The following is a 26,143-nucleotide window of genomic DNA, read 5'->3' as shown; positions in this document are numbered from 1 at the left end:
ACCTGCGCTTTTGTATTTAAAATAAATAAAATAAATAACCAGGGGAGGGAGGCGCGCAGCGCAGTGGGCTCCTTTCCCTCGCAGCCCCCCCCACCCCTTTACTATCCCCCCCCTTCCCTTCCCTTTCCCGATGCTCTCCGATGCGGTTGCACCGCCGGGGAGGAGAGGAGGAGGAGGAGGAAGGCGAGGAGGAGGAGGAGGAGGAGGAGGAAGGCCAGCGGGGGGAGCGGGTGCAGCCTGCGCGCTGCCGGGGAGCGGCGGGGCTGCGGGCGCGCAGCGAGCTCGGGCTCGGCGGTGAGTGGCAACTTCGGGGGGCGGCGGCCGCTTCTTCTGCTTCAAATACGGATTTTTCTTGTGATTTTAATATCTTTTTTTTTTTTTTATTTTAAATTTCTATTTTTTTTTTTGGCGGGGGGGGGAAAGGGGGTTGCCCCCGCGGTGCCCGTGCCCGCCCGGGCTCGGCTGTTGCTCGCGGAGCTCGGAGGCTCCCAAGTCACTCCGGACTTTTTTCTCCCCCTTCTTTCCTCTCCCCTCCACCACCCCAGCTCCCGGCTCCGACCTCCCTCCTCCCAGCCCGTCGCCATTTCTGGAGCAGGTTTTTATTATTATTATTATTATTATTATTATTATTATTATTATTATTATTATTATTATTTATTTTGCACGCAGGGAAAGCCCGAGGCTGGGGGCTGCCTCCCCCTTAACCCCCCCCCTTCCTATTTTATTCCCCCTTTTCCAGAGCCGGGGGTGATGTCTCCCGGCTGCGGGGGGGGATGCGGGGGGCGCGGGGGCCCGGCCCGGGATGCCCCGCAGCGCCCAGGTACGGCCGCCTCGCCTTAACCCACCCCCCCGGGGGTGGATATTTTTTTTGGGGGGGGGACGGTGCTCCAGCACGTTTCCCGCAGAGCAGCACCCCAAAAAAATCTCTTGTCCCGGCGGGTGCGCCCCGTCGGGGGCGGGGGGGGGACACGGGACACACGCGGGTCCGGGCGCCCCCGGCAGCGGAGGGGGCGAGGAGGGAGCGGGGATGGGGCGGGGGGGCAAATGGAAACCAGATGCCGGGGCAGGGACGCCCCGAGCTGCGGGGGGGCCGCGCTGACACCCCCCACTCCCACCCCCCCAGCCCCGGCCCCGCTAAAAGTGCGCCGGGAGTTCAGCGGAGCGGATCTGATAGTCGCGATCGGGCTGGCGATAGAGCCGCGCTCCCTCTGCCCGCCCTCCCTCCCTCTCTCCTTTTCTTTCTTCCTTTTTTTTTTTTTTTTTTTTTTTTTTTTTTGACTGTGAGGAGTTGAAAAGCCTGTTTACTTTTTGTCTTTGATGTTGGGAGGATCTGGTTTTGATTAGATCAATACTCCTTTTTTCTTTCCCCCCCCAACCCCCCCTTTTTTTTTTTTTCCCCTCTTTGCAGAGAGGAGGCTCCGAGGATCCCCTGCTGACTCCAGGCAGAGGCAGGCAGAGGCACAGGCAACTCCTGGAGCAACTGGGAGCCCCTCTCCCCGCCGAGCTCCGGAGCCATGAGCAGCGCCGTGGTCCTCGCCCACCTCCCAGACCACAGCAGCAGCTTCAGGGAAGACGCCCCCCGACCCCCTGTCCCGGGGGAGGAAGGAGAAGCACCATGCCCGCAACTCGCCAGCTCGTTTCTCCCAAAAAGCCAAAGCTTCAAGGCCATGCCGGTGCCTCCTGCCCCGCGGAGGAATGAGAACGGACTCGGGGAGCCGGAGGGCAGCGCGTCCCCAGACTCCCCTCTGGCCAGATGGACCAAATCCTTGCATTCCTTGTTGGGAGATCAAGATGGTGCCTATCTTTTTCGGACCTTTCTGGAAAGGGAAAAATGTGTGGATACCTTAGACTTCTGGTTTGCCTGCAATGGCTTCAGGCAGATGGACCTTAAGGATACCAAAACTTTGCGAGTAGCCAAAGCTATTTACAAAAGGTACATCGAGAACAACAGCATCGTCTCCAAGCAGCTCAAACCTGCTACCAAGACCTACATAAGGGACAGCATCAAGAAGCAGCAGATAGATTCCATCATGTTTGATCAGGCACAGACTGAGATTCAGACTGTGATGGAGGAAAATGCTTACCAGATGTTTTTAACTTCTGATATATACCTCGAATACGTACGGAGTGGAGGAGAGAATCCCGCTTACATGAACAGCAACGGACTGGGGAGCTTAAAAGTTGTCTGTGGCTATCTCCCGACCTTGAATGAAGAAGAGGAATGGAGCTGTGCAGACTTTAAAAACAAGATCTTGCCTTCAGTAGTCGGACTATCCAGCAAGACGTTGAGGGTTACAGCGAATGTCAGAGCTACGGAAACGATCGAGAATGGATACAGGTAAGGGACCCCCCTGGAAATTGTGCTTTGTTTTAACTTTAAAGACTTTGAGAGTGGTTTTCAGAAGGCTGTTGGGGTGGGAATCGAGGGGGGCTGGGAGCACTGCTGCTTCTCCATACCTCCAAACACTGGAATTTGGGGGGTGTTGGCTGAGTGTGGGGTTTTTTTTTTCCTCCTCTGCAGAGGAAAACAAGATTCTGTGCTCTGAAGCCCTATTGGCTCTTTCAGTTCTCTTATAGATCAAAAACTTCATAGCAGCTATGTCCTCCGGACATACGGTAATTATTGGTTCAACTTTCAAACCTATTAAGAGCAGTAGTAGAGTGGATCATAGAGACACATGAATAATGTAACCTACTAGTTCCCCAACTCCACCATCAACCGGTGTTTAACGATGTTGGTTATGTGGGAAGCAATTGTGCGGTCGTGGAGGAGGAAATGTGTGCAGTCACTGCATCAAACTCTGCAACTTGGGCAGAATCAGCTTTTATTTTGACTCTGTGTGTGTGTATGTGTGTGATGTGCAGCCTCTCCATCGTGTTGGGTGTTGGTGTCGTGTCAAAGCCATCTAGGGTGGCTCTGAGCCAATGCGTGCAGGAGGATGCTTAAAATTGGAGTGTTTAAGGTGGTAGAGGCATTCCAGGTGTAGAGCAGTAGATCTTAGGTAGGTCTTTGGTGCTCTCTTGTTGGCAGTGAGCTCAGTTAAGCTCGTTAAGAGGTGTTTGTGTCAAGTGGGAGCTGATGAGGAGGCAGGGACGTTGTGTGGTGACAGGGTGTCCTTGTGCCCTGGTCCCGGGGTGCGTCTGCATTGCCAGACCCTTCTCTTTTGTTGGAAATGTTGGTGGCACAGCAGTGCGAGGGTGAGAGCCATCTCGAAGTGAAGGGGGGGATGGGGAAGAGAGACTCTGATGAGCAAATGATGAGTTGTATAATCCTCTGAAAATGTATTCTTTCCTCTCCCCACCCTTGCCATAAATGTGGATTGTTGAATCAGGGCTGAGAGGAGAGGGCTCTGCTGCAGATGTGCGCTCTCCTCCGCCGGCCCGGGAGCCTGGGGGTTGGTATGGTGAGTGTTTGACATCTCGTTTACAGGAATTTTGAGAGTGTGTCTGTGATTCATGGACATCAAAGGGCATCAGGCTTCTCCCGGGGAGGCTTTGCTGGAGCGCGCCCTCCTCTCCTGCCCCTGGAGAGCTTCCAGCTGTGCCGGGTTTCCTGGTGCTGAGCCGTGGGGCACTGGGAGGCTCCCGTTGCCCGGGAGGGTGCTGTGGAGCCAGAGGCCTCTTTGGTCCTCTCCCTGCCCTGGAGGCTCTCCTGGCAGCAGAGGGGGTGGAGGTGCTGGGCGCAGGGGACGGACAGAAGGGATGCGCTGCATCCCGGCACGGCCTCTGGACCCCTCCTGCTGGGGGGTGTGCGGGGGGGCAATGCTGGCAGCTGGTCTGTGGAGGACTTGGGGTTTGGGATCCTCATCTCGTGCCTGAGTGTTGCTGCCTGAGCATCTGCTGTTCTCCAGAACTTGGTTTGAACTGCTGCCCTTCGCTGGCTTTCCAGGAGGGGGATGTTTGATGCTTTTATCTCTGAGCCTTTGTTGGGATTCAGAGCTGGAAGGGTTTGGCTGTATGTTCTACTAGAGCTGCAGGCCCTGCTAAACCCACATGTGCCTTGTCCAGGAGAGCTCTTGCAGCGCTGTGGCTGCTTGCCTGATTAGTGCTGGGCTTTTTTCCTTTCTTTTTTTTTTTTCTTCCCTCTTTCTTTTCTTTTTTTGTCCAGGGATTAATGCAGCTTGCTCCTCACATGTCAGATCTACCCTCCTAGGACATTAGGTAGTGCGTTTTGCTTTGATCACCTTCTGTTGAATTTCCAGGAGCTTTTGCTCTCCATGGGGCCAAGAGATCTCAATGCAAAGAGAGGGAGGTCAAGCTGAGATGCTGCTCAGTTCCTCCCCGAGCGATCCGTTTGTGAAGCCACTTGTGCGTGCATGTGCTCCAAGCTGATGAGCATATGGATGGGTTATCTCTCATCACTCAGCATTTAGGATCGCGTCTAGGATTGGAGCTGAAGCTTGCACAAAGTCTTTCCTGGTGAGTGGCCAAACCACACCTCCCTCCTCGTTTGTGTGATGGAATTAAGGAATTTCTGCTCAGCGTGCTCTGGTTTTGAAGGGCTGTGCAGGCTCTGGCCATTCGCTTCGGTGGGTTTCAATGTGATTATCCCAGCGAAAGCCGGGAGCGCTGGGCTGAGCCCACCTGATGGTGGGAGCAGAGTGATCTCAGGCCAGCCCAGTGTTTGGATGGGAGACCACCTGGGAATCCCAGGGCATGGAGTCACGGCCAAACCCATGGCAAACAGGAGGGCGCAGAAACCGGACCAGTTGAAAGACTTTGCTTGGCCCCAGCACCAGTGATGGACAGGAACAGGAGATGTGAAAACACAGCGTTTGCACCTGGGTGGGGAGCAGGCGAATGCAAACTGCTGGTTGTATATTTGGCGCCCTAATACGGGGAAGATTTTAAATGCAGAACCTCCCCCTTGTCCTTCCAGGCGACTCCCCTTCCCTCTGGGCTGTGGTGTGGTTAAAACTGGCCTCCCCACGCTGTGCTGGACCTGGCCCCATGCTCCAGGAATTCCAGCTATTATTTATACGCGCTTCTAAATTTATCACGCACGACTTTGTGTACACAGAGGGCTCCTCTTCCTTTGCAGTGCCGCTGGGTAACGTGGTTTTGTTCAGTCCAAGGTGGACTCATCTGCCTCCCATTAGGGCTCTAACATCAGTGGCACTGGCCTTGCTTGGGGAAGGCTGGGGCTTGCAGATGGCCTTCTGCCGGCTCCCAGTGCTTCCTGGCCTTTGAAAGGACCCGCCGGTGCAGCTCCTTGTGTGTGAAGTTATTGGAACCAAGTTTGGCTTCAATTATCAAACTAAATGATGCCATTGTAAAGCTATGCTCCAAGCAGTGTTCTACAATTAGAGCATGGAAGCTGTGATTAACATAGTTGTGTTAAAATATACTTTTTTTTTTTTTCCAGGTTTGTGCATGTGTGGGTTTTTTTTCCTTTTTTTATTTTAATGTTTTTAAACCCATGGTTGCCCAGTGGTGTTTGTCCCAAGAAAACACTTAATGAGATTCAATTTTGCCTCCAACTGCTCCTTGTACATTTTCTCTCTCTCTGTATAAGTCTGTGGGTTGACCTGCCTGAGTGCTTTCATTTCTAAGAAGCAGAGTTTGACAGGAAAAAAAAAACCCAAACAACCCCACTCTCTGAAATTGCACCCTCATAACAGGGGCTACAAGCAGGAGCCCCTGAAATTTTCATGGCATTATAATACCTCTGATATGGCCATTGCCTAACATAGCAGAGAGAGAGTTACATGCTGTGTGTCATCGCATCAAGATAAGAATAGGCTGAGAAACATCAGACATTCTCCTTGAAGCTCCAGAGCAACTGCTACCTGACAGCTGAAAACACTTTGCATATTGAGTTTGGAGCTGGGCTGTGTTTGTGTGTGCAGCATCTGTGGCAGGAGACCACCGCTTTCCCTGGAATTTAAAACCCTCGCAGGCAACTTGATGCATCTGGGTGCAATTACTGGAGTAAGGTGGTCAAATTAAAAAGGAAAAAAAAAAAAAATTTAAACTTAGCAAAACACCCCCCACTGGTTTTCTTGAAGGATGGGGGGGACTTCTGTGGAGCAGTGTTGGTTGAGGGAGGGGGGAGGACTTTAAAAATATGTCAGCTTTAGGGGTTTGTTTTTTGGTTTTGGTTGTGGTTTGTTTTTTTTTGTCCATGAAGTGTTGGTAGGTGAGTGATGCTGCAGCCCAGTACTGAGGGGAAGATGAGTTGGTTCTGGCCACTTTCTCTAATTCTATCTTTGGGCACACCTCCTCTCCCTGTGCTGTATCCATACGGACCCGCTGCCTCCGCCCCCACTCAGCCTCCCCAGCAGTCCTGCAAGAACAACATGGCAAACCAGCCCTCCTGGAAGAGACCAGGGGTGACAGGCACCTCCAGCAAGGCCATGGTCCTGTTCTGGGGAGCATCCTGCGCCCCTGAGCATTGTGGTCCTCAGTTACACTCTCAAGACCTGAGATGGTTTCAAATCAAGAAAGCAGAAGAGCTGCATCCCTTACATGTTGACCCAAAAGCCCACCAAGGACCTAGGAAGGGTCACTGGGCCTGCACATCCCCCTGAACCAGAGTAGAAGCCTACGTGGTTTTTAGAGGAACTTTCTTGTAGTAGTAGTGGGATAACTTCGCTTTCGCCCACATGTGGAATTAATTTATCTTTGAAGATTTAACTTCTTTCCTGTGGCATTCCTTACTATCTCTTTTTTTTTTCTTCTTCTTCCCAGATATATATTTTTTAACATCTTGATCTCCCCATCAGAAATGCCTTGGCCTCCTTGGAAAGGAATGCAGCCCCGGCTGGGCTGAATACCTGCCTGCAGCCAGCCCCTCGCCGCTCATACCAGAGGCCCATCTTCCCCACTGTGCTTCCCTCTCCTTTTTCCCTTTTATTTTATTTTTTTCCTTTCCTTCCCCCCTTTTTTTTTTTTTTAGCTTAAGCCTTTGTGGAGGCTCCAGTGTTTGGTGCTAGGACCACGGTGTGCCTGGGTGCTGGTGAGGGATGGAGATGGAGAGTGGGGAGGTGGGAGGACATTGGTGTCACTTAAACCCAGCTGGTCCCTCCAGCCCCAGGGGGGCAGGGAGGTGGAAAGCTCATTAAAAAAAAAAACCTGCCAAGCCTGCTGGCACATTCCTTAGGCCCCCAAGTCCTGGGCAAGTGGCCCTAATTATTAAAATCAGCAGTCCTTATCAGATGACAAGGCCTTTTGCTTTGATATACAAAGGCAGAAGCTTAACAACCCCATCCTGCCCTGGAAGAGGAACAAAATGTGCACCTTAACATGTGGTTTTCAAACCTCCCTGCATAATCCCCTTATCACCTGGCAAGATATGTATATTGATCCTGGCTGGGAAGTTGGAGTGATGGGAGGCATTGGGCAGGGGGGTGCCCAAGTCCCACCCCATGCAGTGACCCTGCCATGGTGACCCTACCACACTCCATCACAGCCCCTCTGCTCTTCACAGCCCCTCAGTGTCACCCGTCTGCTCTTGGGTGCTCAGCTCAAAACACCCAGGCTGGGCTTTGGGTTTGCTTCTCCAGGTGAAGCCAAAGGTGTTGGTATCCATCACCCACGTGCCCATTAATGCAACCTGCTGTGCCTGTCCTCACATCCCCATCCTCCTCTTCCCTTTGCAACCCTATGCACAGAAACACAAGTTGGACAAGTAGGAGGTTCTCCTAAAAGCTGGCCTTTTTTTTGTGTGTTTTTATAATGCCAGGAAGGTGGTACCCAGATTTGGGAGGTCAAGCCTGGGACAGCAGATCTCAGCCCTGTCCGTGCCTCTGACACATGGGGGCCCTGCCCCAGGAGTTCCAGGCAGTTCTCCTGTTTCAGGGAACTCGGATACCAATAACTTTTCATTCCCAAAGGGACCCTAATTCTTGTCTTCACAGTACACTTAAGCATCATTAGCTGGTTCCTCGTGGCTTTCAGTGGGACTTGAGCTGTGAACTTCTTGGTCTTTTCCCTGCTGATGCCAACAGCAAAAATCCTGCTGACCTCAGCAGTGCAGCACCAAGCTTTAAGGGCATCAAGCTTTAGGTTTTAGAAGGTATCAAAGTACTTAGAGGTCCTTCCTGGGATTTCCTGGAGCACTTTATAAAACGCTAAAAGCAACATGTTTAAAGTTGGACTTTGAGTGTGTTTGGCCAGAGGGTGTCCTGGTTTGGACAGAGGGTGTCCTGGTTGCTGTTGCCCCAAGAAGTGGATGGTTGGTTTGCTCTGAAGAGGTTGAACAGGCAGTGAATGTGGTTCCCATGAGCAGGGTGCTTCCATGAAGCCTGAGACTGGCTGGTAGCTCAGTTCCTGTTCTGCTTGTCCCTAGGTCCTTCAAGAGGAACGATCCTGTTAACCCATACCACGTGAACTCTGGCTATGTCTTTGCCCCAGCGACCAGCGCGAACGACAGCGAGATCTCCAGTGATGCCCTGACGGACGACTCCATGTCGATGACGGACAGCAGCGTGTAAGTACCTGCTGCTGGTCCTTTTGGGGTGTGCTGATGCACTGTGGGGCTTAGGGGAGTGATGGGTCTGGGGTCATCACCCCACCCCTGCTCCTGGAGGTGTGTGCAGGGCACGGCAGCCTCTCTCCTCATCCCGTCGCCGCAGGTATCGGATGCAGTGGAATAATGGATCCCTCTATTGCCATTTTGCAACTGCAGCTGAGCAAACATGTTTTGCCCTCACTGATGGTGACTAACCCGAGGAGTGCATCTGCCTGAGCCTTTGTCTTAAGGCCAGGCTTCCTTAACTAGTTATCAGTCATCAAAGAGAAGGAGATTACTTCCTGTAGGAAGTACTTTCTGTAATTAACGTTTGTCATTAATGTCAGAAGGTACATTAATAGGGCCAGTGACCTGAAGGGGCAAATAGCTGCTCGTTTAGTGTGGCTGGGGCAGTCTTCAAAGAGCTGTTTGAGTGGAGCTGCATGGATCAGGTCTGGGTGTTTCAGGAGCACAGGGAGGAGAGATGATGCTGTGGCTGAGCCCAGGAGTTGCAGGATCTGGCTTCTCCTGGTTGCTGAGAAGTGTGCAACTGGGAGCAAGGGGTTTGACTGTCAGTTTGCTTTCCCCAGCAGGAGAGAAATGGTGCTTTTGTGTCTGTAAAGGAGACAGTGAGGCTCACTTAGTGCTTTTAAGGACCATTTTCTTCAGCTGAGCAGAAGGCCGATGTTGCTGTTTGTGTTTCATGATCTTCACTTAAACTAGTGCTCCAGAAAAGCCCACCTGTGAACAGAGTGCTGCATTCCCGGTCTTAATCTTGAAACTTCTCCAATGTCTCTGTCAGACATGTCCAGTGGTCCCTGTGTACTCCTTGGAGAGGCTTGCATGCTGGATTTTTAAAGTCAACATGTGTGATGATACACAACGGAAAACAGGATTTACCAAAAATCCTTGATGCATAAACAAAAGCTTCTTTTTTTTTTTCCCTTAAATGCACATGTGTGTTTTGAACTGATATTACAGAAAAAAAATAGTTTGTTGTCCCACCAGATTCCCCTATTGAACAATATTGGCATTAAATAAAAGAGCTGAATCATAGGGTGACTTCTTTATTTCTTCTTACTGGCTCTGGTTGTATGTGATCATGTGTCAACAGAGCATTCATTGGGTTAGTCATTTCTGGACCAGTGTAGGGTCACTTGGGATTCACAGGGCTAGGATTATACCCTCTCTTCACAGCAATGCCAATTGTAGGCCTTATACAGATGAGAGCACTGAGTGAGAAATAAAGTGCATGGTGGATGAAAGGCTTAACTGAATCGCTTTCAGCCCATTGTTAGTCCAGGGGAGCTTAGCGGGGATGAGAGGGCAGCAGCCCGCTTTGAAATTTGCTTGAACAAGTGAATAGGAGCTCCCCATAAAGCAGCGCCTGAAAGGAGCTGCCTGTTTTTTCCTGCCATAACAATGGCCCGCGCAGGCTGTGAGAGTTTGGGGAAGCTTGGCTGATTAAACTGCCCGCAGCTCCAGGTTGGGGGGCGGCGGGAGGCCTGGGGAGGTGGCAGAAAGGAATATTTCCTGCTGCAGAACCGGCACCCCCTTCCCAACCCCCCCGAGCCACGGCCAGGAGCACACCGGGAGTGTTGGGTGGTTCTCTTGGAAGTGGGAGAGGTAAACTGGCAGGTTTGGAGGCTGGGCTTAAAGTTAAGGCTGATGTAAAACTTCCTTTGCAGAGGCGAAGGGCTGGTGCCAAGGTTGCAGGGGAGCAGTTGGGATTCACAGGCTCTCCTGGCACACGGCTCTGCTGGATGCTGGAGATGCTGGGGGTGTGTTGGGGGCACAAAACCCCTCCTGGGTGAGCCCAGGTGCTACCCCCTTGTAACTGAGTTTATTCTGTTCCATCAGTGTGAATGCAAATTACTTCTTTTGGCTTATATTGGTATGAACTGAAGAGGAAAAACTTGTTCTGGAAAAGTCTTTCAGACATGGCAATAAACTGTTTTTTGGTTTTTTTTTTTAAATAAATCTAAATCTGAACTGCACTGGAATTGGGAGAAATCTCCAAATAATGCATAATCTGCCTTTTTAATTTTATTCCAGATGCCAGGGATCAGTCTGTCCCTATATATATTTTGTAATAGCCACAAAGCATCATGCAAATTTATATTTCCATTTCTTGATTTGGGGGGTGGGGGGTGGAGGAAAGGGGATTTTTTTTTTTTTTATTTGCTTATATCTTATTTATGGATTTACTTTGGACACAGGGGAATGCTGCTGAGCAAACTTCAAATATTACCTTATCTTACAAACCAGGCTTTTGATGTTGGCAAGATCAGAGGCTTGTTTCAGAGCCGTTGCCAAATGAAGATGGGAGTGAATGCATATGCGCATGAGTCTGATATTTCAAAGCAGCAGTAAAACTACATTCAGGTTAGGTCAGGCACATCTGAGTCAAAAGGCTAAGATAATTGGCTCAGCTTAAATGGCAGCTGACTGGGTGGAAGACTTCAAACTAGTGTTTCCCCCAGAAACAGATTGGCTTAGCCCCAGCCTGGTTAGCTGAACTGTTTATAATTAAACTCTACTATTTAGTGCCTCAACTCTGTAGCTCTTCAGCCACAGCTTTTAGTAGCCAAGGAAGTGAGTGCAAATGTTGGCTGTTGGAGCAGGGGGAGAGGTGGCACCTGGAGAGCTGGGCTTAGTTAACCCTTGTCCTGCTCTGAACCCTCTGGCCAAGCTCAGCTCTTTAATTTCAGAGGTGCTTTCTCCTGGTTGGGGGAATCTGCTCCAGCATCAGGATTCCCCCTGTCCCCCATATCTCCTGCTGGGCTGATCCTGGCTCCAGCTCCATTTATTTGACCCTCCTGCAGTCAGGGATCACTCGTTGGTCATCCCTTTGACACTGGCCTTGCCCATTTTCCCCGTTTTCTGTGAAAACAAAGTGGCTGCTAAAGTCCCTCCCCATTCCCCAGGCTGACTTTCCCAAGCTGCTCCACTGCCTTCCCATCCCAGAGAAATACCTCTGGGTTTTTTTAATTCTGCACGTTGTTACAAGTTGCAGAACTCTTCTGCCAAGGCAGGGCTGTGGAAGCAGAGAGCAGGAGGTTTGATGTGGGGCTCTCCTGTGCAACCAGAGGAATTTTAGGGGGAAGGAGCAGTTTTTGTATCAACCTGAACGAGGGTAAATCTCAAGTAGAGGAGCTGTGCTGTTGGGTCAGTGTTGCTTTTCCTCCTCCTTTACAAGCCACCCTGCCTGGGAATATCACAAGTCTCTGTTCCTGCCCCATAGCCTGTCCCAGGACTGTCCCTTTGGGCAGAGATGTCCTCCTGGAGCTGGCAGCTTGGGGATACCCCACAAGGAGATGTGCTCCCAGCTTGGTGGCCACAGCAGAGGGGTTGGGGACAGCATCTTGTCCTTGCAGACCTGGAGGGAGGTGGGCAGTGCAGGAGGGCTGTTATCCCTGGTCATGTCCTTGGGTGCCCTGTGGTGGTGGACACACGGGCCTTCAGCTGCTTCCCTGTTCCTCCCAACTGGCCTCTTGGACTGCCACGGATAGAGGACACCTCCTCTTCCATGTGTGTTAGTGGGATTAATCCCATTTGTTCATATGCATGTGACATGCTCGTGCTGGCATTTTTACTTACTTTTAAAATACTTGTTTTCCTGGGTATTCCCTATATTGAAGGTCTTCCCTAAGAGAGCCTTGTCTTGGTAAGCCTCAGTTAACAAAGGCATGTCTGAAGGTAGAGGTTGTTTGCTTTTCACCTTAGAATTGCTTTTCCCCCATCCTCCTCCAAAGCTAAGGCATGTCATGTGCCCCAAGAACTGTTACCCCGTGGGTTTGTGGAGCAGAAATGCTCGGTGGCCTGCATGGAGAGGTCCTTGGTGGCCACCAGCGGCTGTGGTTGGTGGCCATGGCTGGCTGTGTTGGCCTTTGTGTGCTGGGCTGCTCCCCCAGAAAGGCCTCAGAGCCCCACATTGTGCAGTGGGGACATGAGGACAGTCAGCTCCTTTCACTTGCCATGTCACATGCACTCATAAACCCTGTCCAGAGGAGGCTGATGTTCATCTTGTGGCATCAAGGGCCTCTTCTGTGGTCCCAGCATGCTCATTTTTCTTACAAAAGTTTTTCCAAGTCTATTAAAATGAAATTGTTCTGATCCTTCACTCCAGGCTTCGCAGCTTAATCCTGCTCATTAAAAACAATTTTATGGCAACTGGATGCTTTTTGGCCAAGATCTTCACAAAGCTCTGCCCGTAGCGTGCCTCAAACTTGGAGTGATCTGATCCTCCTCCTCCTCCTCAAGACAAGGGACGTGGTGTTCTCTGGGAACACTCCTTGTCTCTGGCTGTGTGTCGGCGTGTGCCCACCACCCCTGTGGCCACGGGAGGGGACGCTGTGCCACATTGGCTCCTGTGGCAGCAGCGTGGGGCCGCCGCTGTCTGCTGGGCTGCCGCAGCTCCTCCTCGGGCAGGAGCTATTTTCTGTGCTCAGGAGATGAGTCAGGTGTGGGGGCAGGTGGATGAAAGGGCCGGGACTGGAGATCAAGGTTATTCAGCCAGTCTGAGGGAAGGGGTGGAATTAGACATTCAGGATCTCCAGGCATGCTCTTCCGGCTGGCCCCGCTGTCTCTGGAAGGCCCTTTAATCCTAACTGGGGTAATTTTTTGTGTGGCTGGGTGAAGGTGCCTGGAGCTGGGTGTGCAGGGGGCTGTTCCCTCTGGAGCTCCTTGCCTGGTCTCTCTCCTTGTGGTTTCCTGGCCGGGAGCAGTGTTGGCTGAGGGGAGCAGTGTCCTGGCCAAAGGGTCCATGCTCATGCCTTGAGGTGTCCTGTGCCGGCCAACCTCAGGGCAGGAGAAACATCCTGGATCTTAAGTAGGGGTAGAGAGGGGGAGCAGCCTTTGGGTGGCCATCCATCCCCATCCTCTTCCTTCTTGTTTCCACTATGCCAGCACTCCATGGGCTGTTTCAGAGCTTGAGGGACATTGTGGTCCTAGAGTGTAATTTGGTGGGGAAGAAGCAACAAAAATAAAGGTCAGAAGCAGAAGCCTGGCGTTCGAAGGGCCTTCCTGTAAGATACCTTGGAAGTGAAGCTGATGGGATCTTTGGGTGTCTTCCCATGCGGAGTTGCCTTCAGCTTTTGAGCTTTTGCTTAATTACTGCACATCCATGTAATGGTGACACAGGCACTTCCCACACCGCCAGATATTTGAGGCTTCAGGTGACATCCAGAGGGCTCAGCACCTCTGGGAATGAGGGCCTGCAGCGTGGCTGGGTGGTTCCAGGGGGGATGGAGAAGTGTCTCAGTTAGAGCATGGGGACAGCCCTAGCTGATGGTGGCCTCTCTTCCATGTGCAGAGATGGGATCCCCCCGTACAGAATTGGGAGCAAGAAGCAGCTCCAGCGGGAAATGCATCGGAGCGTCAAGGCCAACGGTCAAGTTTCTCTACCTCATTTTCCGGTGAGTTCAGGCAGGAGCTGCAGGTTCTGGGTGGGTCGTGGGAAATGCTGGGGTTGGGACCACGCACATGTGGAGGGAAGGGAGCAGGGGAGGGGAGCGTTTCCATCCCAAGGTGATGCCAGAGCAGAAATGCTGCAAAGTGTTGGGCAGGAGCCATGTGCTCTCAGCATCGTTCCAAAAACCCGCTTGTGTACAGTCACATCTTGGTCCTTCCCTGAAACCAGGTGCTAATTAAGGCTCTGAATTTGTCCTTCTGGCCTAAATCCAAGTGGAGATGCCCTGGTTGGGTCTAGTGAGGGCCTTGGCTCTGGCCATCACCCCGACACCTCTGCGGTGCTGAGCGGAGCAGGGCTTGGCCCCATGTGCATTGATGGTGGCCACCAAGAGCTGGTGGGGAGCAGGATCTCCCAAAACAGACATTGGCAGCAGATCCGTGCCTGGCTTTGAGGGGATCTGATGTGTGGTGTTGCTCTGCTCTTGAAAATTAACTCGCTGACTTGCTAATTCAGTTGCCTCGCAGACTCCCCGATTCCTGCAGTGAATAAACTGTTTACACAGACAAGTATAAACTTATCTTGTCTTCAGATTAATATGCTAAAATTCCTCTTTCTGCTGTCTTAAGCAGCAAGAAGTCATAGATGATATTTCTGTTGGAGGGGGGGGTTGGTTTATGTGGTTTTTCTTTTTGGTATTTTTTTTTCCCCTTCCTTCCTAAAGAAAGTTCTATAGCCTGAGCTTGTAAATTAGATTATTTTGTCCCAGGGCGTGCAAATCGACTTTCTCTGTAAGGCAGTGCTTTGATCAGGGACTGAATAGAGCCAGCTTGTGTAAGAGTGACAATTTCCAGCAGAGTGGCCTTTTTCTACCCTCACATCATTTCTGGAGCTAAGTGGTTGCCGGAGAGAGGCCCCACCTCATCTGGTGGGTAGTATGTGAAAGAGTTGGCAGTTCAGCTTTCTGCTTTTGGGAGGGGGAAAAGAGGGAGAGTGGGGGCAAGGAGTGGGGTGCGTGGGGATGGCAGGAGGGAGGGCAGAGTCGAGTGGGTGGTTTCTTTTTCCTCTTTTTTTTTTTTTTCCCTCCCCTTTTCCTGCCATGTTTGCTTCTTTTGGCAGAAATTCGCGTTTTGCCTTTTTATATTCTGCACTTGATTTGGAGATGTTCCCTTTTTCCCTTGATAGATCTGCTTGAGGCAGCCAAGCTCAGCAGTGTAGCACCGCTAGCCTGCAGCAGCTTTCTTCATTTTCTGTACAAAGAGATGGAGGGGGGGGGAAGAGATCTAGGACACTGTTGAGACAACACTACCTCAAAGGTGCCCAGTGTGTAGCCAGGAAATAAATTACCAGCACTTCTCTGATCTGCAACCGTTTGACTTCTTTTTTTTTTTTTCCCTTTTTTTTTTTTTCTCCTTTCCCTTTTTTTCTCCCCCATCTTATTTTTTTTAATTTCCAACTCCTTTCTGTTTATACTCACTTTATTCCTTTAGTTAAAGTCTCTCCCTCCCACCTCAGAGGTTTTTTTTTTTTTTTTTTTTTTTTTGATGTTTGACAACAGTCTTTGAAGATTTTCTACTTCAGAGTAGCTACTGATGGGCTGGTTGTACTACAGAGAGAACAAGCGGGGTTCCTCAGAGTGCGACCAACTGCTCCTGCCGAAGGCAAACGCTGGTGGGGAGGATGTCACTCCATGAGGCCACAGCACTAGCTCATAAAAATCCAGAGCAGACCATGCCTAGTTGCGGTCGTCTTTTCATCCAAACATGGAGACACAACAAGCGTAGCGGGGCCGGCGATGCCGCTGCGGCAAAGCGCCCGCGCCCCGCGCTGCCCGCTAAACATGCCTTGTGCCTTCTGTCCCCGCTCCTTGTAGAGGACCCATCGTCTTCCCAAGGAGATGACCCCGGTGGAGCCAGCTGCCTTCGCCGCCGAGCTCATTTCCCGGCTGGAGAAGCTGAAGCAGGAGCAGGAAACCATGGACTGTCTGGAGGAGAGGCTGCAGCAGATCAAGGAGGTAGGAGGATTAGCCTTCCCGGGGCTGGGCAGAGCTCCACGTGCCACCTGGCTGGGGATGGGAGTGGGTTGGGAGGAAGGCGTTGGGATCGCGCTGCAGTTCGTGAGCTGGTGGGGGGCACATCCCAGCACATGCCCCGCCGGCTCCTCGTCCCCTTCCATTCATTCCCTGCCATCACTTGTCTGGCAGGATGAGGAGAAGGAGGGCTCCGAGCTCCCTGCCAGCCTGCAGAGCAGTCGGGAGATGGTGAACCCCCAGCACCCCCAGCACCCGCTCTCGCTCCTGCCCTCGGGCAGCTACGAGGAGGATCCCCAGGCCATCCTGGACGAGCACCTCTCCCGCGTGCTGAAGACCCCCGGCTGCCAGTCGCCCGGCATGGGCCGGCACAGCCCCCGCGCCCGCTCCCCCGACCGCCTGCCCACGGGCAAGCTGCCGCCCGGCACGGCCTCGCTGGCCGCCTGCGCCCTGGTGGGCAAGGGCTTCATCACCAAGCAGACCACCAAGCACGTCCACCACCACTACATCCACCACCACACCGTGCCCAAGACGAAGGAGCAGATCGAGGCCGAGGCGGCGCAGCGGGTGCAGTGCTGCTGCCCGGCGGGCGGCGACTACTACTGCTACCCCAAGTGCAAGGGCCACCCCAAAAACACAGACCCTCCTCTCCCTCCGCTGGAGCCCTTCGGGTAAGTCACCGGCATCTCTCCCCTATTGCACCTGCCCCAAGCCACGACCCGTCACTGATGGGGGACAGGGGCTAACGGTGGGCTCGTGTCCCTTTTTGCCACCAGCAGGACGGGGACGCTGCTGAAGAGGCCGGGCCGAGGAGTGGAGAGCGTGGCCCCGCCGGCCGGGGACGGGGGGCTGCCTGGCCCTGCTGGGGTGCAGCTCCCCGGGGGTGAAGCAGACCGGGCGCAGAACGTCTGGCAGTGGATGCTGGAGAGCGAGAGACAAAATAAGCACAAGCCCCATAGGTAAATACGCAGCTGTCTACAGCAATATCGCTCCCGGTAAATATTTATATATTACATGGGCTGTCTATTTTTACAATCGCTAAAAACAAATGAGACTCTTTGCTCCTCCGGTTTAATATAAAAGCTGTTCCGCAGAACCAGAAAAACCACAAAAATGTCATGTTTTTGGCAATAAACCTCCTTTCATGTTATGACAGACTTTTGAGAGGGAGCGAGCAGAATAGGAGCTGCTATTAAAGTCATATTTTCCAGCTTTTCTAACCCGACTTCTTCCCCTCCCCAAGCACACAAAGCACAAAGAAGGCCTACAGCTCCGACTGCACCAAGGGGGCCCCCGGCCGCCACCACCCGTGGGGGACCGGCAGCCACCCGCGCGGGGCACAGCCCGCCCACCCCTTCGTGCAGGACCCCGCCATGCCCCCGCTCACCCCGCCCAACACCCTGGCCCAGCTGGAGGAAGCGTGTCGCCGCCTCGCCGAGGTCTCCAAGCCGCAGAAACAACGGTAATGGCCCCGGGAGGGACGGTCCCGGTCCCGTCGTGGGTTCCGGGGAGCAGCGGGGCCGAGGGAAGGTTTGCTGGGTGCCGGTTGGGACGGTGGGCATGGATGGTGTCCTTCCCATCCAGGCTGGGAGTCAGCCATGGGGCCGGGCCGTGGGGGTGTGTGACAGCACGGCTTGGCCGAGCCCGGAGGATGAGCCTCCTTATTCCAACCCCACCCTGCACCGGCACAAATAGTTCAGATCCGAGACTATTACTTCCACTCTTTTGATGGCTGTAATTTGCCCGTTTTTCCTCTGGGACAGGCTCCAGCTACATACCAAGTGGGGAATTGGACTGGTTATCGTTCATTTGGGTATGGAAGGATAAATTAGCCCACAGCATTTTTAATTCTTCCTCTGATTGTTTACAACATGTGAGGCTTGATACAAAGAGCGAACTTAACGACCCACAGGAGACTTCAATTAAGAAGATTGTATTTCAACAATTTTTTTTTTTAAAGTTGTTTTTTTCCCTTTTTTCTTTTTTTTTTTCCCCTCCTCTTCTTCCCCACTTGCCCTCCCCTTCCCTCCACTTCAGATGCTCAACCTCAAATCAGCAGAGGGACCGAAACCACTCCGCTGCCATTCAGGGGGGAGGCACCCCTTTCTGCAATGCAAGTCTAATGACAGAAGAGTGAGTATTGCACGTGCAGAAAAGGATTGGGAAATAAATATATATCCCTCATAATTATATTTTCATTTAATGGATTGTGCTTTGAAAAGAGAGGAAATTCTTATATCTGAAATTTCGCCTTTCAAACATTCTTCTTAAAGAAAGAACAAAACATTTTCAAATCTTGTCTCTGGCTCTTTTTAACTTGCATTCCTGTAAAGTGGACAAAGATTGGATTAGTCTAATTACAGGATGGTTCTTTTAACAAGAAATCTGCTACAGAGAGGTCTAAAATGGCCTAAATAATTAAAGTTTTCTTTCTTACCCTCTTCATCTTAAGCAATGAGTAATGTTTGAAGTCCAGACTGAGCCACCTGACTAGAGCCTTTCATTTTTAATTGGTTGACCTTAAGTCCACCAGCTGTCTTTGCTAGCAGCTTTTTTTCTGAAGCCACTCTACAAAGACTTAGAACAAATTAGGAAGACTAAATTACTGCGGACTAACACTTTGTGACCTTTTGACATGCCAAGTGTACATTGCCTCAGAAGCAGTTGTAGATTTGGCTGCATGGTATTCACTAGAGCGTTGCCATTTTGCTGGGTAATGTTGTTTTAATTATTCTTTAAGGAGGGTTTCTTGGGTGCAAATGGCAAAATCCAGTTAATTTTATCCTCACTTGGAAAAATAAGATTACCTGGGTGCTTCAGGTGAAGCATCTGGCGGTGGGTTTGCTTTGTGAGCTGGTGGTTGCAGGTGGGTTTGTGCACGAGGAGAAAATTTGGCAGATGCTTTGTTTGAAGGCAGATGAAACGAGCCTTTTAAAACCCAAGGTGTGCAGTCCTGGGGCTCTCCAGGTACAGTGAGCCTGTGGTGAGTCCTGCACCTGCTCACCTGGCCTGTGCTCCTGCTCCTGGATGCTTCCAGGAGGCATCCAGCCAACCTCCATCCCTGGGTTCACCCATCCATAAGATGGTGATGCCATGATTCCAAAGGGGAATGGCTTCAAGCTGAAGGAGGGTGGATCCAGGTTAGATATTACAGAGAAACTCTTCCCTGTGAGGATGGGGAAGCCCTGTCATAGAGAAGCTGTGGCTGCCCCATCCCTGGAAGTGTCTAAGGCCAGGTTGGACGGGGCTTGGAGGAATCTGGGCTAGTGGAAGGTGTCCCTGCCCATGGCAGGGGTTGGAATGAGATCAGCTTTAAGATCCAGCCCAGCTCAAACCATTCTGCGATTCCCACCAGGAGCTGCTGTGGGAGCCCAGCAAAGGGCTGTGCAAACACATCCCAGCAAATTCCCAGCCAGTACAGGAATATCTGATTTTTGGGTCACACCCAGGGGTATTTCTGACAGTGTTCTGTGTGACAGGAGCACTGCTGGTTTGAGTGTGGTAAAACAGCCTGTTCTCAAATGGAAAAATAGAGGGGTTTGTGTGTGTTTTCTGTTTTTCAGTCACAAAGAGCCAAAGAAACTGCCAGTTGTTCACACCTCTCAGTCCAGCGAGTTGGTTGTCACCTATTTTTTTTGTGGAGAAGAAATTCCCTACAGGAGGATGTTAAAGGCCCAGAGCCTGACACTTGGGCACTTTAAAGAACAGCTGAGCAAAAAGGGAAATTACAGGTAAGAATCTGTGAATTGTTTTTTCTTCAGTGCGTTTTACCAAGTCAAAAGAATTAGCAGAGCTCTTGCAGGGCTACCTGCAGTGACATGTTGGCCTCAATTTTCAGGGGCTGTAGATCATCTTACTCTCTTCCCACTCAAAGCAGGAGCAACTTGGAGATGGAAAAGGTGCCCTGAGCCACAGCTCAGCTGCAGGGCCACCTCCTCCCCACCTCCCCAGCCTCCTCCCCGGTTGCCTTACGATCTGTGCTCCAGCCCTTCTCCAAAAAGCTGGATGGAATATCAGGGAAATCTGGGATGGCCTTGTGGCAAAGGCATTGGAGCAGTGGGATTCAATTTCCAGACTGGGATCAGCATTCATCTTGGTGCTGGTCTCCTTTAACTGTTTAGTTTTTCATTATTTTTTTGCAGTGGTGTGGCTGTAGTGGGGTCAGTGGTAGGCTGGGATGGTCCAGCTGAGGGACATGGAGCTGAGATGGAGCTCCCTCACTTTTCTCTTTGTTAGGGGAAAAAAAAACCCCTCTGCCCTGCAGAGAAAACTCCACCAGCAATACCCAGATCCTCCTCAGAAATTCCAACAAACCCTGCTGGTCTGGTTTCCAGGGCACAGCTCCCAGTTAAACCAGTTTGCTGCTTCCTCTACTCTTACAGTTTTCATGGCAGGAGCTTCACATTGACTCTTTTTGCTACCATTTCCCAGTGAATCTACTCTTGGGATCCTCTGTTGGCCACTTCTGTGGGGTGAGCAGGAGAGGGAGGGACATTCCAACTATTTTTTTGAATTTGCACTGAAATTGGTGGTGCTTCAGAGAACTGGGTGTCTTGCCCTGTAACTGGCAGCTTCTGATTTAACCTCCAAATGGTCATTTGGGTCTGGTTTGAGGAATTCCCAGCTTGTTGCCCCATCACTGGCCTCTCTAACTTTGGGAAGTCCACCCATGCAGCTCAGAGGTCGGTGACCCACAGACACTCTCAGGCTGTGGGGGTGCTGGGTTGGGGTCTGTCTATGGCTGTTGCACAGTGAGGCTGAAATACAGCCAATCCTTCCCCAAAAACCATCTTTGCAGCCCACCCAGCTGCCATCAGATGGCACCAACCTGCAAGTCCACCCACCCTGGACACCCTGCAGGAGAGGTGCCTGGGCTTTTGGCACCCTTGTGCCATTTTCCAGCCCCTAAAGCCTCCCACTCTTTCTCCTCCTCATGCCCCATTTGCAGACCGATTTCCCTCAACTCACCACTGCTCTGCCAGCTCCAGTGGCTGACCCACCCCCTCCTAAAAAAAAATCATTTTTTTAATGTTTGTTTGTTTTCTGTGACATTTTTTGTGTGATGCCCGAGTGCAGGACTAGGCTGCTAAAACCTCCGTGGCCCAAAAGCCCCTCTAGGTGCAATTATTTTTGCCTTGTCAGACTGTAATTACTTTAGAAAATGTTTTTAAGTGACTGACAAGGATGAAACAACGCTTTGCTTAGATCTCACCCCTTTACACCTGGGTAAAGACAATACAGAAATTTATAAAAAAGGGAACTTGGGTACGTGCCCAGTATTTTATCTTGCACAGACACAAGGTGAAACTAATTACACAAATGTGTGTACCTCCAGGGAATCATTTTGATCTAAGCTTTGACTTTTGGCTGGACTTTGAGTGAAACTGCGGGTGACCTTCAGGGGAGAGGTCCACAGTGCCCGGAGTAGCGTGTGTGTTACGGGGAGGCACTAACTAGGCCGCTTTGGTCACATCTGGCATTGATTTCTTTTTAAGGCACATTTAATAAGCATGTCTTTGAAGCCGTTGCCTTTCATTTAATGCACAAAGACACGCAGAAAAACGCTCCGCTCTCTCCCCAAATTCTTTATTGATTGGATCAGTTTGCGAGGCGGGTACCTCGGGCTCCCGCGATGCCAGAGCCCTGCCGTGGGGCAGCCGCCGGGAAGAGCCGCCCTGGCTTTCCATCCACCTCCCCCCCTCAAAAAAAAAAAACTAACAAAAAAAAAAAAAGAAGGAATTAAGCAGTGATTTAATACCGATGGCGTTAACGAAAAACAAACATACACAGAAAAAAAAAAAAAAAAAAGTGGGCGGTGTCGGGTAAATCCGAAGAGGGCAGCGGTTCAAAACTTGAGCTGTAAGGCCGGGCCTGCTCGCCTCGATTGGTGCCAGATGTCCCCCAAAAAAACAAAATAAAATTAAAAAAATAAAATTAAAAAAAAAAAAAAAGGAGCGAAGCTTGCCACATAAAATATGTTTCAATGGAAAGCCCGTTTCTGAGCAAATAAGAGCAGAGTGACTTGTTTGAAGATGTTTGTGGGGGTGGATTTTTTTTTTTTTTTTTTTTTTGCTTTGCCTCCTCCTTTTCTTCTTTTTTCCCCCCTGTTTCTCTGCGAAATAAGGTTGTAATTATGTAAAAGGCCATAGTGTGTTTTCTCAAATAAAAATTTTGTAAACACAGCCAGGGCTTGGACTTGGGGAGGAAGTTCTTGGGAAGAGTGGCTGTTATCTGGACAGGGGAGAGGGAAGGGCAAGTTCTTTGTAATTCATTCAAACTTTGCTTGGGTTTTTTTGGGTTGATTTCAAGGCTGCTGTCCTGGGGAATTGTGGCCTTGACCTGTGGCATGGAAGTTGGGAGTTGGGCCATTGACTTCCATGAGTGCAGGATCTGAAGGACTTAAATAATATGGTTTTTTATCTTGCTGACCCATTAAAGATGCAACATGTGTCAATTTAGCTGGGAATGACTCTACAAAAATAAGTCCTAACCATACCTGGACTAAATGGAGATGGTTTCATCTCTTTAACTAAAAAGAGGGATCTTTTATCCCCCTACCAAAATAATTTTAATGCACTCTGAAAATAGAGATTTGCAGGCTGATGTGACTAATTTAAACATGTGTAATAGAACAGTCACTAAATGAAAAAATCAAATTCTAAGACCCTGCTGTGGTTCTTTAAGCTTTAGTAGTAAAAGTGAGCTTCATTTGATCTCCTTTCCCATCCTAAAAAAAATCATAATTACAAACCCCTTTTCCCTGACAAACATCTGCCAACCCTGAGTTGTCTGGAAACTACAGGGGAGGGGTTAATTTTTTTTTTATATATATATTTTTTTTTCTTTGTAATCCATCTGATGAAGTTTTTTCCATCCCTGGCAATCAGATGGCAAAGCCCTTTTCCAAGGGAGCAGGCACATCCAAGGAGGTGCTCGGCGGCAGACGGACAGACTCCCTAAATGCTACCCCTCTGAATGGAAGCCCTTCATTTGTGCATATGCAATTAAGCAGCCTTAGAAGGAAGAAAGCTCCAAACGGGATAAAAGGAACCTTTAATCAAGAAGCTGAACGGTCTAATTCAGGATAATAGAGGGGTCCTTACTGTTTGACACAGGAGGGGTGGGGGTGCTTTTTGTCTCCGGGAGCGTTGGCTTCATGATCTAACGACCCGGAGCAAAAGAGCAGGAATGCAGGACACTGCTACTTGACCTCCCCGTGTCACGTCCCGAGGGCTGGACCAGGGCTCTCCCAACTGCTGGGGAAGCAAAGACAGGAGTTTCTGTCACTTAGCAGGGATACGTGAATTGGTCGTTCCCGACAAGAGGCTCCCGGGATGTTTTTTTTTCAACAGGAATGCCCACAGAGTTTCAGCTCCTGCGTTGCAGGAAGCTGGGGATGGTTTGCTTTTAATCCATCCTTTTAATAACAGTTGCTAATTTTAATGTTGGGCTTGAGCTTTGAAAGAAGAAAACACATGAAAGGAGGAAGGTGGGGAGAGAGGGGAGCCTTAAGAATGCTTGGCTTTGAAATTCTATTTATTTATTTTTCAAATAAGATATTTGACCAGAAATCATGGTGCTTTCTAATTTTCTTTATGGTTGGGGGTATCCACTGCCACTGTGTATAATCTTCTCACTGTGGGAGCTGTTGTCACCTCTGAGGAGCACAGCCCTGCTCCCTCTGTCCCATCACATCCCTGCAGCCCTCGTGTCGCTGGACCTGAGCAGCCCTGAGGTTCTCCTGGAGAGGAACATCCTAGGGGGGAGAAATTGGAAATGTCGTGGTTAAAAGAACTGGCGAAGCGTCCTTTGCTTTTTACCTTTTGATTTTTTTTTAAACTGTGTTTTAATTCCCTTTACCACAGATACTACTTCAAAAAAGCGAGCGACGAGTTCGACTGCGGCGCGGTGTTTGAAGAGATTTGGGAAGATGAAACCATCCTGCCCATGTACGAAGGAAGGATCCTGGGGAAAGTAGAAAGGATTGATTGATGGCATCTGTGTGTTTCTTAAGAAAAGTTAAGCTAGAAAAAAGTCTTTGGACACACAACAGTAGTGATGACAAGGAAAGAAAAAAAAAAAAACTCTGAAGGAAAAGTTTTGAACCAATGAAGAAAAAAAGGTGAAGTCTATGAAGACTTTGCTGAATTAGCCTTAGAGGAAAAAAAAATGGCATTTATTATTCATGAGTTGGGTACTGAGATGATAAAAACCCCGGACTATTTATTAGAAACATGACCACTGTTGGCTATCGGAGATGCAGACCGTGTTTGAGAGACTTCCATACATAATATATGATTTCCTGGGGATCTGAAATCTATGGACTAAGAGAAACTGTGTATAGCTTACCTTAACAGTAATCCTTATTGATATTTATTGAACAGTCTGTTTTCCCTTAAGTCCAGTTTTTGGATATGCTGCTTTAACAATGGAGAAGAGAGGGGCTGGGAAGGGGGGGCGAGGGGAGGAAGGATTATTTTATTTTTTTAACATTGTTCCCACTATCTAAAATTCAGGAGTTTGGCAAGGAACACATTCGTGATGATTCTTTTTTTTTTTGAAGGGGGAGGAGGGAAGGAGTGACGTGATGCCCAGTATTTCTCCGAGTGAAGATAAAACTTTTCTAAAGAAATAATAATAATAATAATAATAATAATTAATAATAATAATAATAAAAAGCCGAAATAAAAATGCTGTCCTACCATTCATCTAGAGACCGGTGCATTTTAATCTATGCTGCTCTAATTTGAAATAAAGGTCTTAAGTGTTAACTCTGTTAGAGGCAATACAACAAACAGGAACTTGTTATTTTGTCCATGGATTTCGGCGGGGCCAGGATTTTGCTTTGCTGCTGTCACTGGTGTCCAGCGCCTCTCAGTCGAGGCAAGGTAGAGCAAAACCCCGAGCCTGGGAGAGCTGTAGAAGGAGCCATCCCATTCCCATTCCCGTGTCTAGCACACCAAAAGGTTTAAAACCCTGTGTGTATCCCACAGAGCTAATTTTTTTAGCCGTTCGGTGTTAGCACTGCTTGTATTTCAACGCGGTGTAGCTACAACGGGGGTGTATTTTCAGCTTCTGAGTCGTTGTGTGTGGTGGGTTTTTTTTGGTTGGGTTGGTTTCTGCCTTGCCTTCACACCCACCTGAGGCCGTGGGAGATGTGGATGAAGCTCCGTGTGTGTGTGTGGGGTGGGTTTTGGGACAGAGAGAGAGAGAGAGAGAGAGAGGGGCCCTTTCCCGAGAAAGACCTTGCATTTCGACAGTTGGGTTTTGTGTTGATTAAGTTAATCTGTGCATTCTGTTTGCCATTGCTACTTTGTGTAAGTCTGTATATATTGTAGAAAATGTATGGTGAAAATATTAATACACTATCTCTAGTGTTTTTAAAATTTAATCAGTACAGTACCTGTGCCTGCATGGTGTAACAGGCCATGCGTCGCCCTATATTCAGGGTTCAAGCTTTCCCTTGTTTGTTTAAGGGGTTTATGTATAAATATATTTTATGCCTTTTATTACAAGTCCTGTACTCATGACTTTTGCCATGGCATTTTGTTCTACTTATACTGTAAATTATGCATTATAAAGAGTTTCATTTAAAAAAAAAAATTACTTGGTACAATAATTATTGTAATTAAGAGATGTAGCCTTTATTAAAATTTTATATTTTTCAAATTAATATTGTCTTGACTTTTTTTTCACCCTTAATGCCTTAAAATGGTCTTTTTTTTTTCTCATGTATGGTGGTAGCTGGAAAGAGCTGCTGAGCTCTGCCCTGGCCTCTCCCTGCCTTGGCAGGGGCTGTTCCTGCTGGGAAGCTGTTGCAGCTGGGGGAGGCAAGGCTGGAACTGCTCTTCAGTGTGAGAATTAAGTAATTTACAGCTCCTTCAGGTAGCTCACCTACAAATTTAGCCTGGCCTTAGTGCCAAGACTGCACTGCCAAGCTCACCTGATGGAGCCAAGGGGTGACTTCCAAAGGGATGTGATTGTCCCCAGGCTGGAGCTCTTCTCATGGCACATCACAGGGCTTTGGTCTTGGGGATGGTCGCAGCCTTTCCCAGGTGTGATTGCGCCAGGACTGCCCACCTGCATCTCCTGCAAGAGTAAACCCAGCCTTGTAAATCCTGAGCAGAACCCAGCTCTGTAAAGCCTTGGCTCGCATGGTGGGGTTGGCCCAGGTTGAACTGGGGAGAGATTTGCTGGAAGCGGCTGAGCGGGACGAACAGAGGGAGCTCCTCCCTGTGTGCCTTCCCCCTCG

General features: G+C 49.9%; 1 protein-coding gene across 3 annotated transcripts; it reads left to right on the top strand.

Moving 5' to 3' along the window:
* On the top strand, positions 1-25,564 carry AXIN2 (axin 2). 3 transcript variants are annotated; one of them, XM_051797655.1, is made up of 12 exons: positions 1-294; positions 1,409-2,338; positions 8,291-8,431; positions 13,767-13,869; positions 15,736-15,876; positions 16,066-16,562; positions 16,668-16,850; positions 17,135-17,353; positions 17,929-18,024; positions 19,455-19,622; positions 23,757-23,840; positions 24,455-25,564. In XM_051797655.1, the coding sequence occupies exons 2-12, from the start codon at positions 1,515-1,517 to the stop codon at positions 24,477-24,479; spliced, it is 2,481 nt and encodes an 826-aa protein (XP_051653615.1). In that variant the 5' UTR covers positions 1-294; positions 1,409-1,514; the 3' UTR covers positions 24,480-25,564. The 3 variants fall into 3 exon arrangements, with proteins under 3 accessions (XP_051653615.1, XP_051653614.1, XP_051653613.1); XM_051797654.1 differs by having other exon boundaries at positions 3-294; positions 16,671-16,850; positions 23,757-25,564; XM_051797653.1 differs by having other exon boundaries at positions 3-294; positions 23,757-25,564.
* The last annotated feature ends 579 nt before the right edge of the window (positions 25,565-26,143 follow it).

The sequence above is a fragment of the Manacus candei genome, unplaced genomic scaffold, assembly GCF_025592945.1.
Source record: "Manacus candei isolate 608988 ecotype Guabito, Panama unplaced genomic scaffold, ASM2559294v1 h1tg000047l, whole genome shotgun sequence".
Classification (NCBI taxonomy): Eukaryota; Metazoa; Chordata; class Aves; order Passeriformes; family Pipridae; genus Manacus; species Manacus candei.
This window is presented reverse-complemented; position numbering and strand designations above follow the sequence as displayed.

Bases quoted from the DNA above. Each gene is read 5' to 3' on its own strand.
- AXIN2 (XM_051797653.1), top strand. From the start codon at position 1,515: ATGAGCAGCGCCGTGGTCCTCGCCCACCTCCCAGACCACAGCAGCAGC. The intron at 13,870-15,735 runs GTGAGTTCAGGC...CGCTCCTTGTAG, and splicing joins TTTCTCTACCTCATTTTCCG to AGGACCCATCGTCTTCCCAA. The intron at 15,877-16,065 runs GTAGGAGGATTA...CTTGTCTGGCAG, and splicing joins GGCTGCAGCAGATCAAGGAG to GATGAGGAGAAGGAGGGCTC.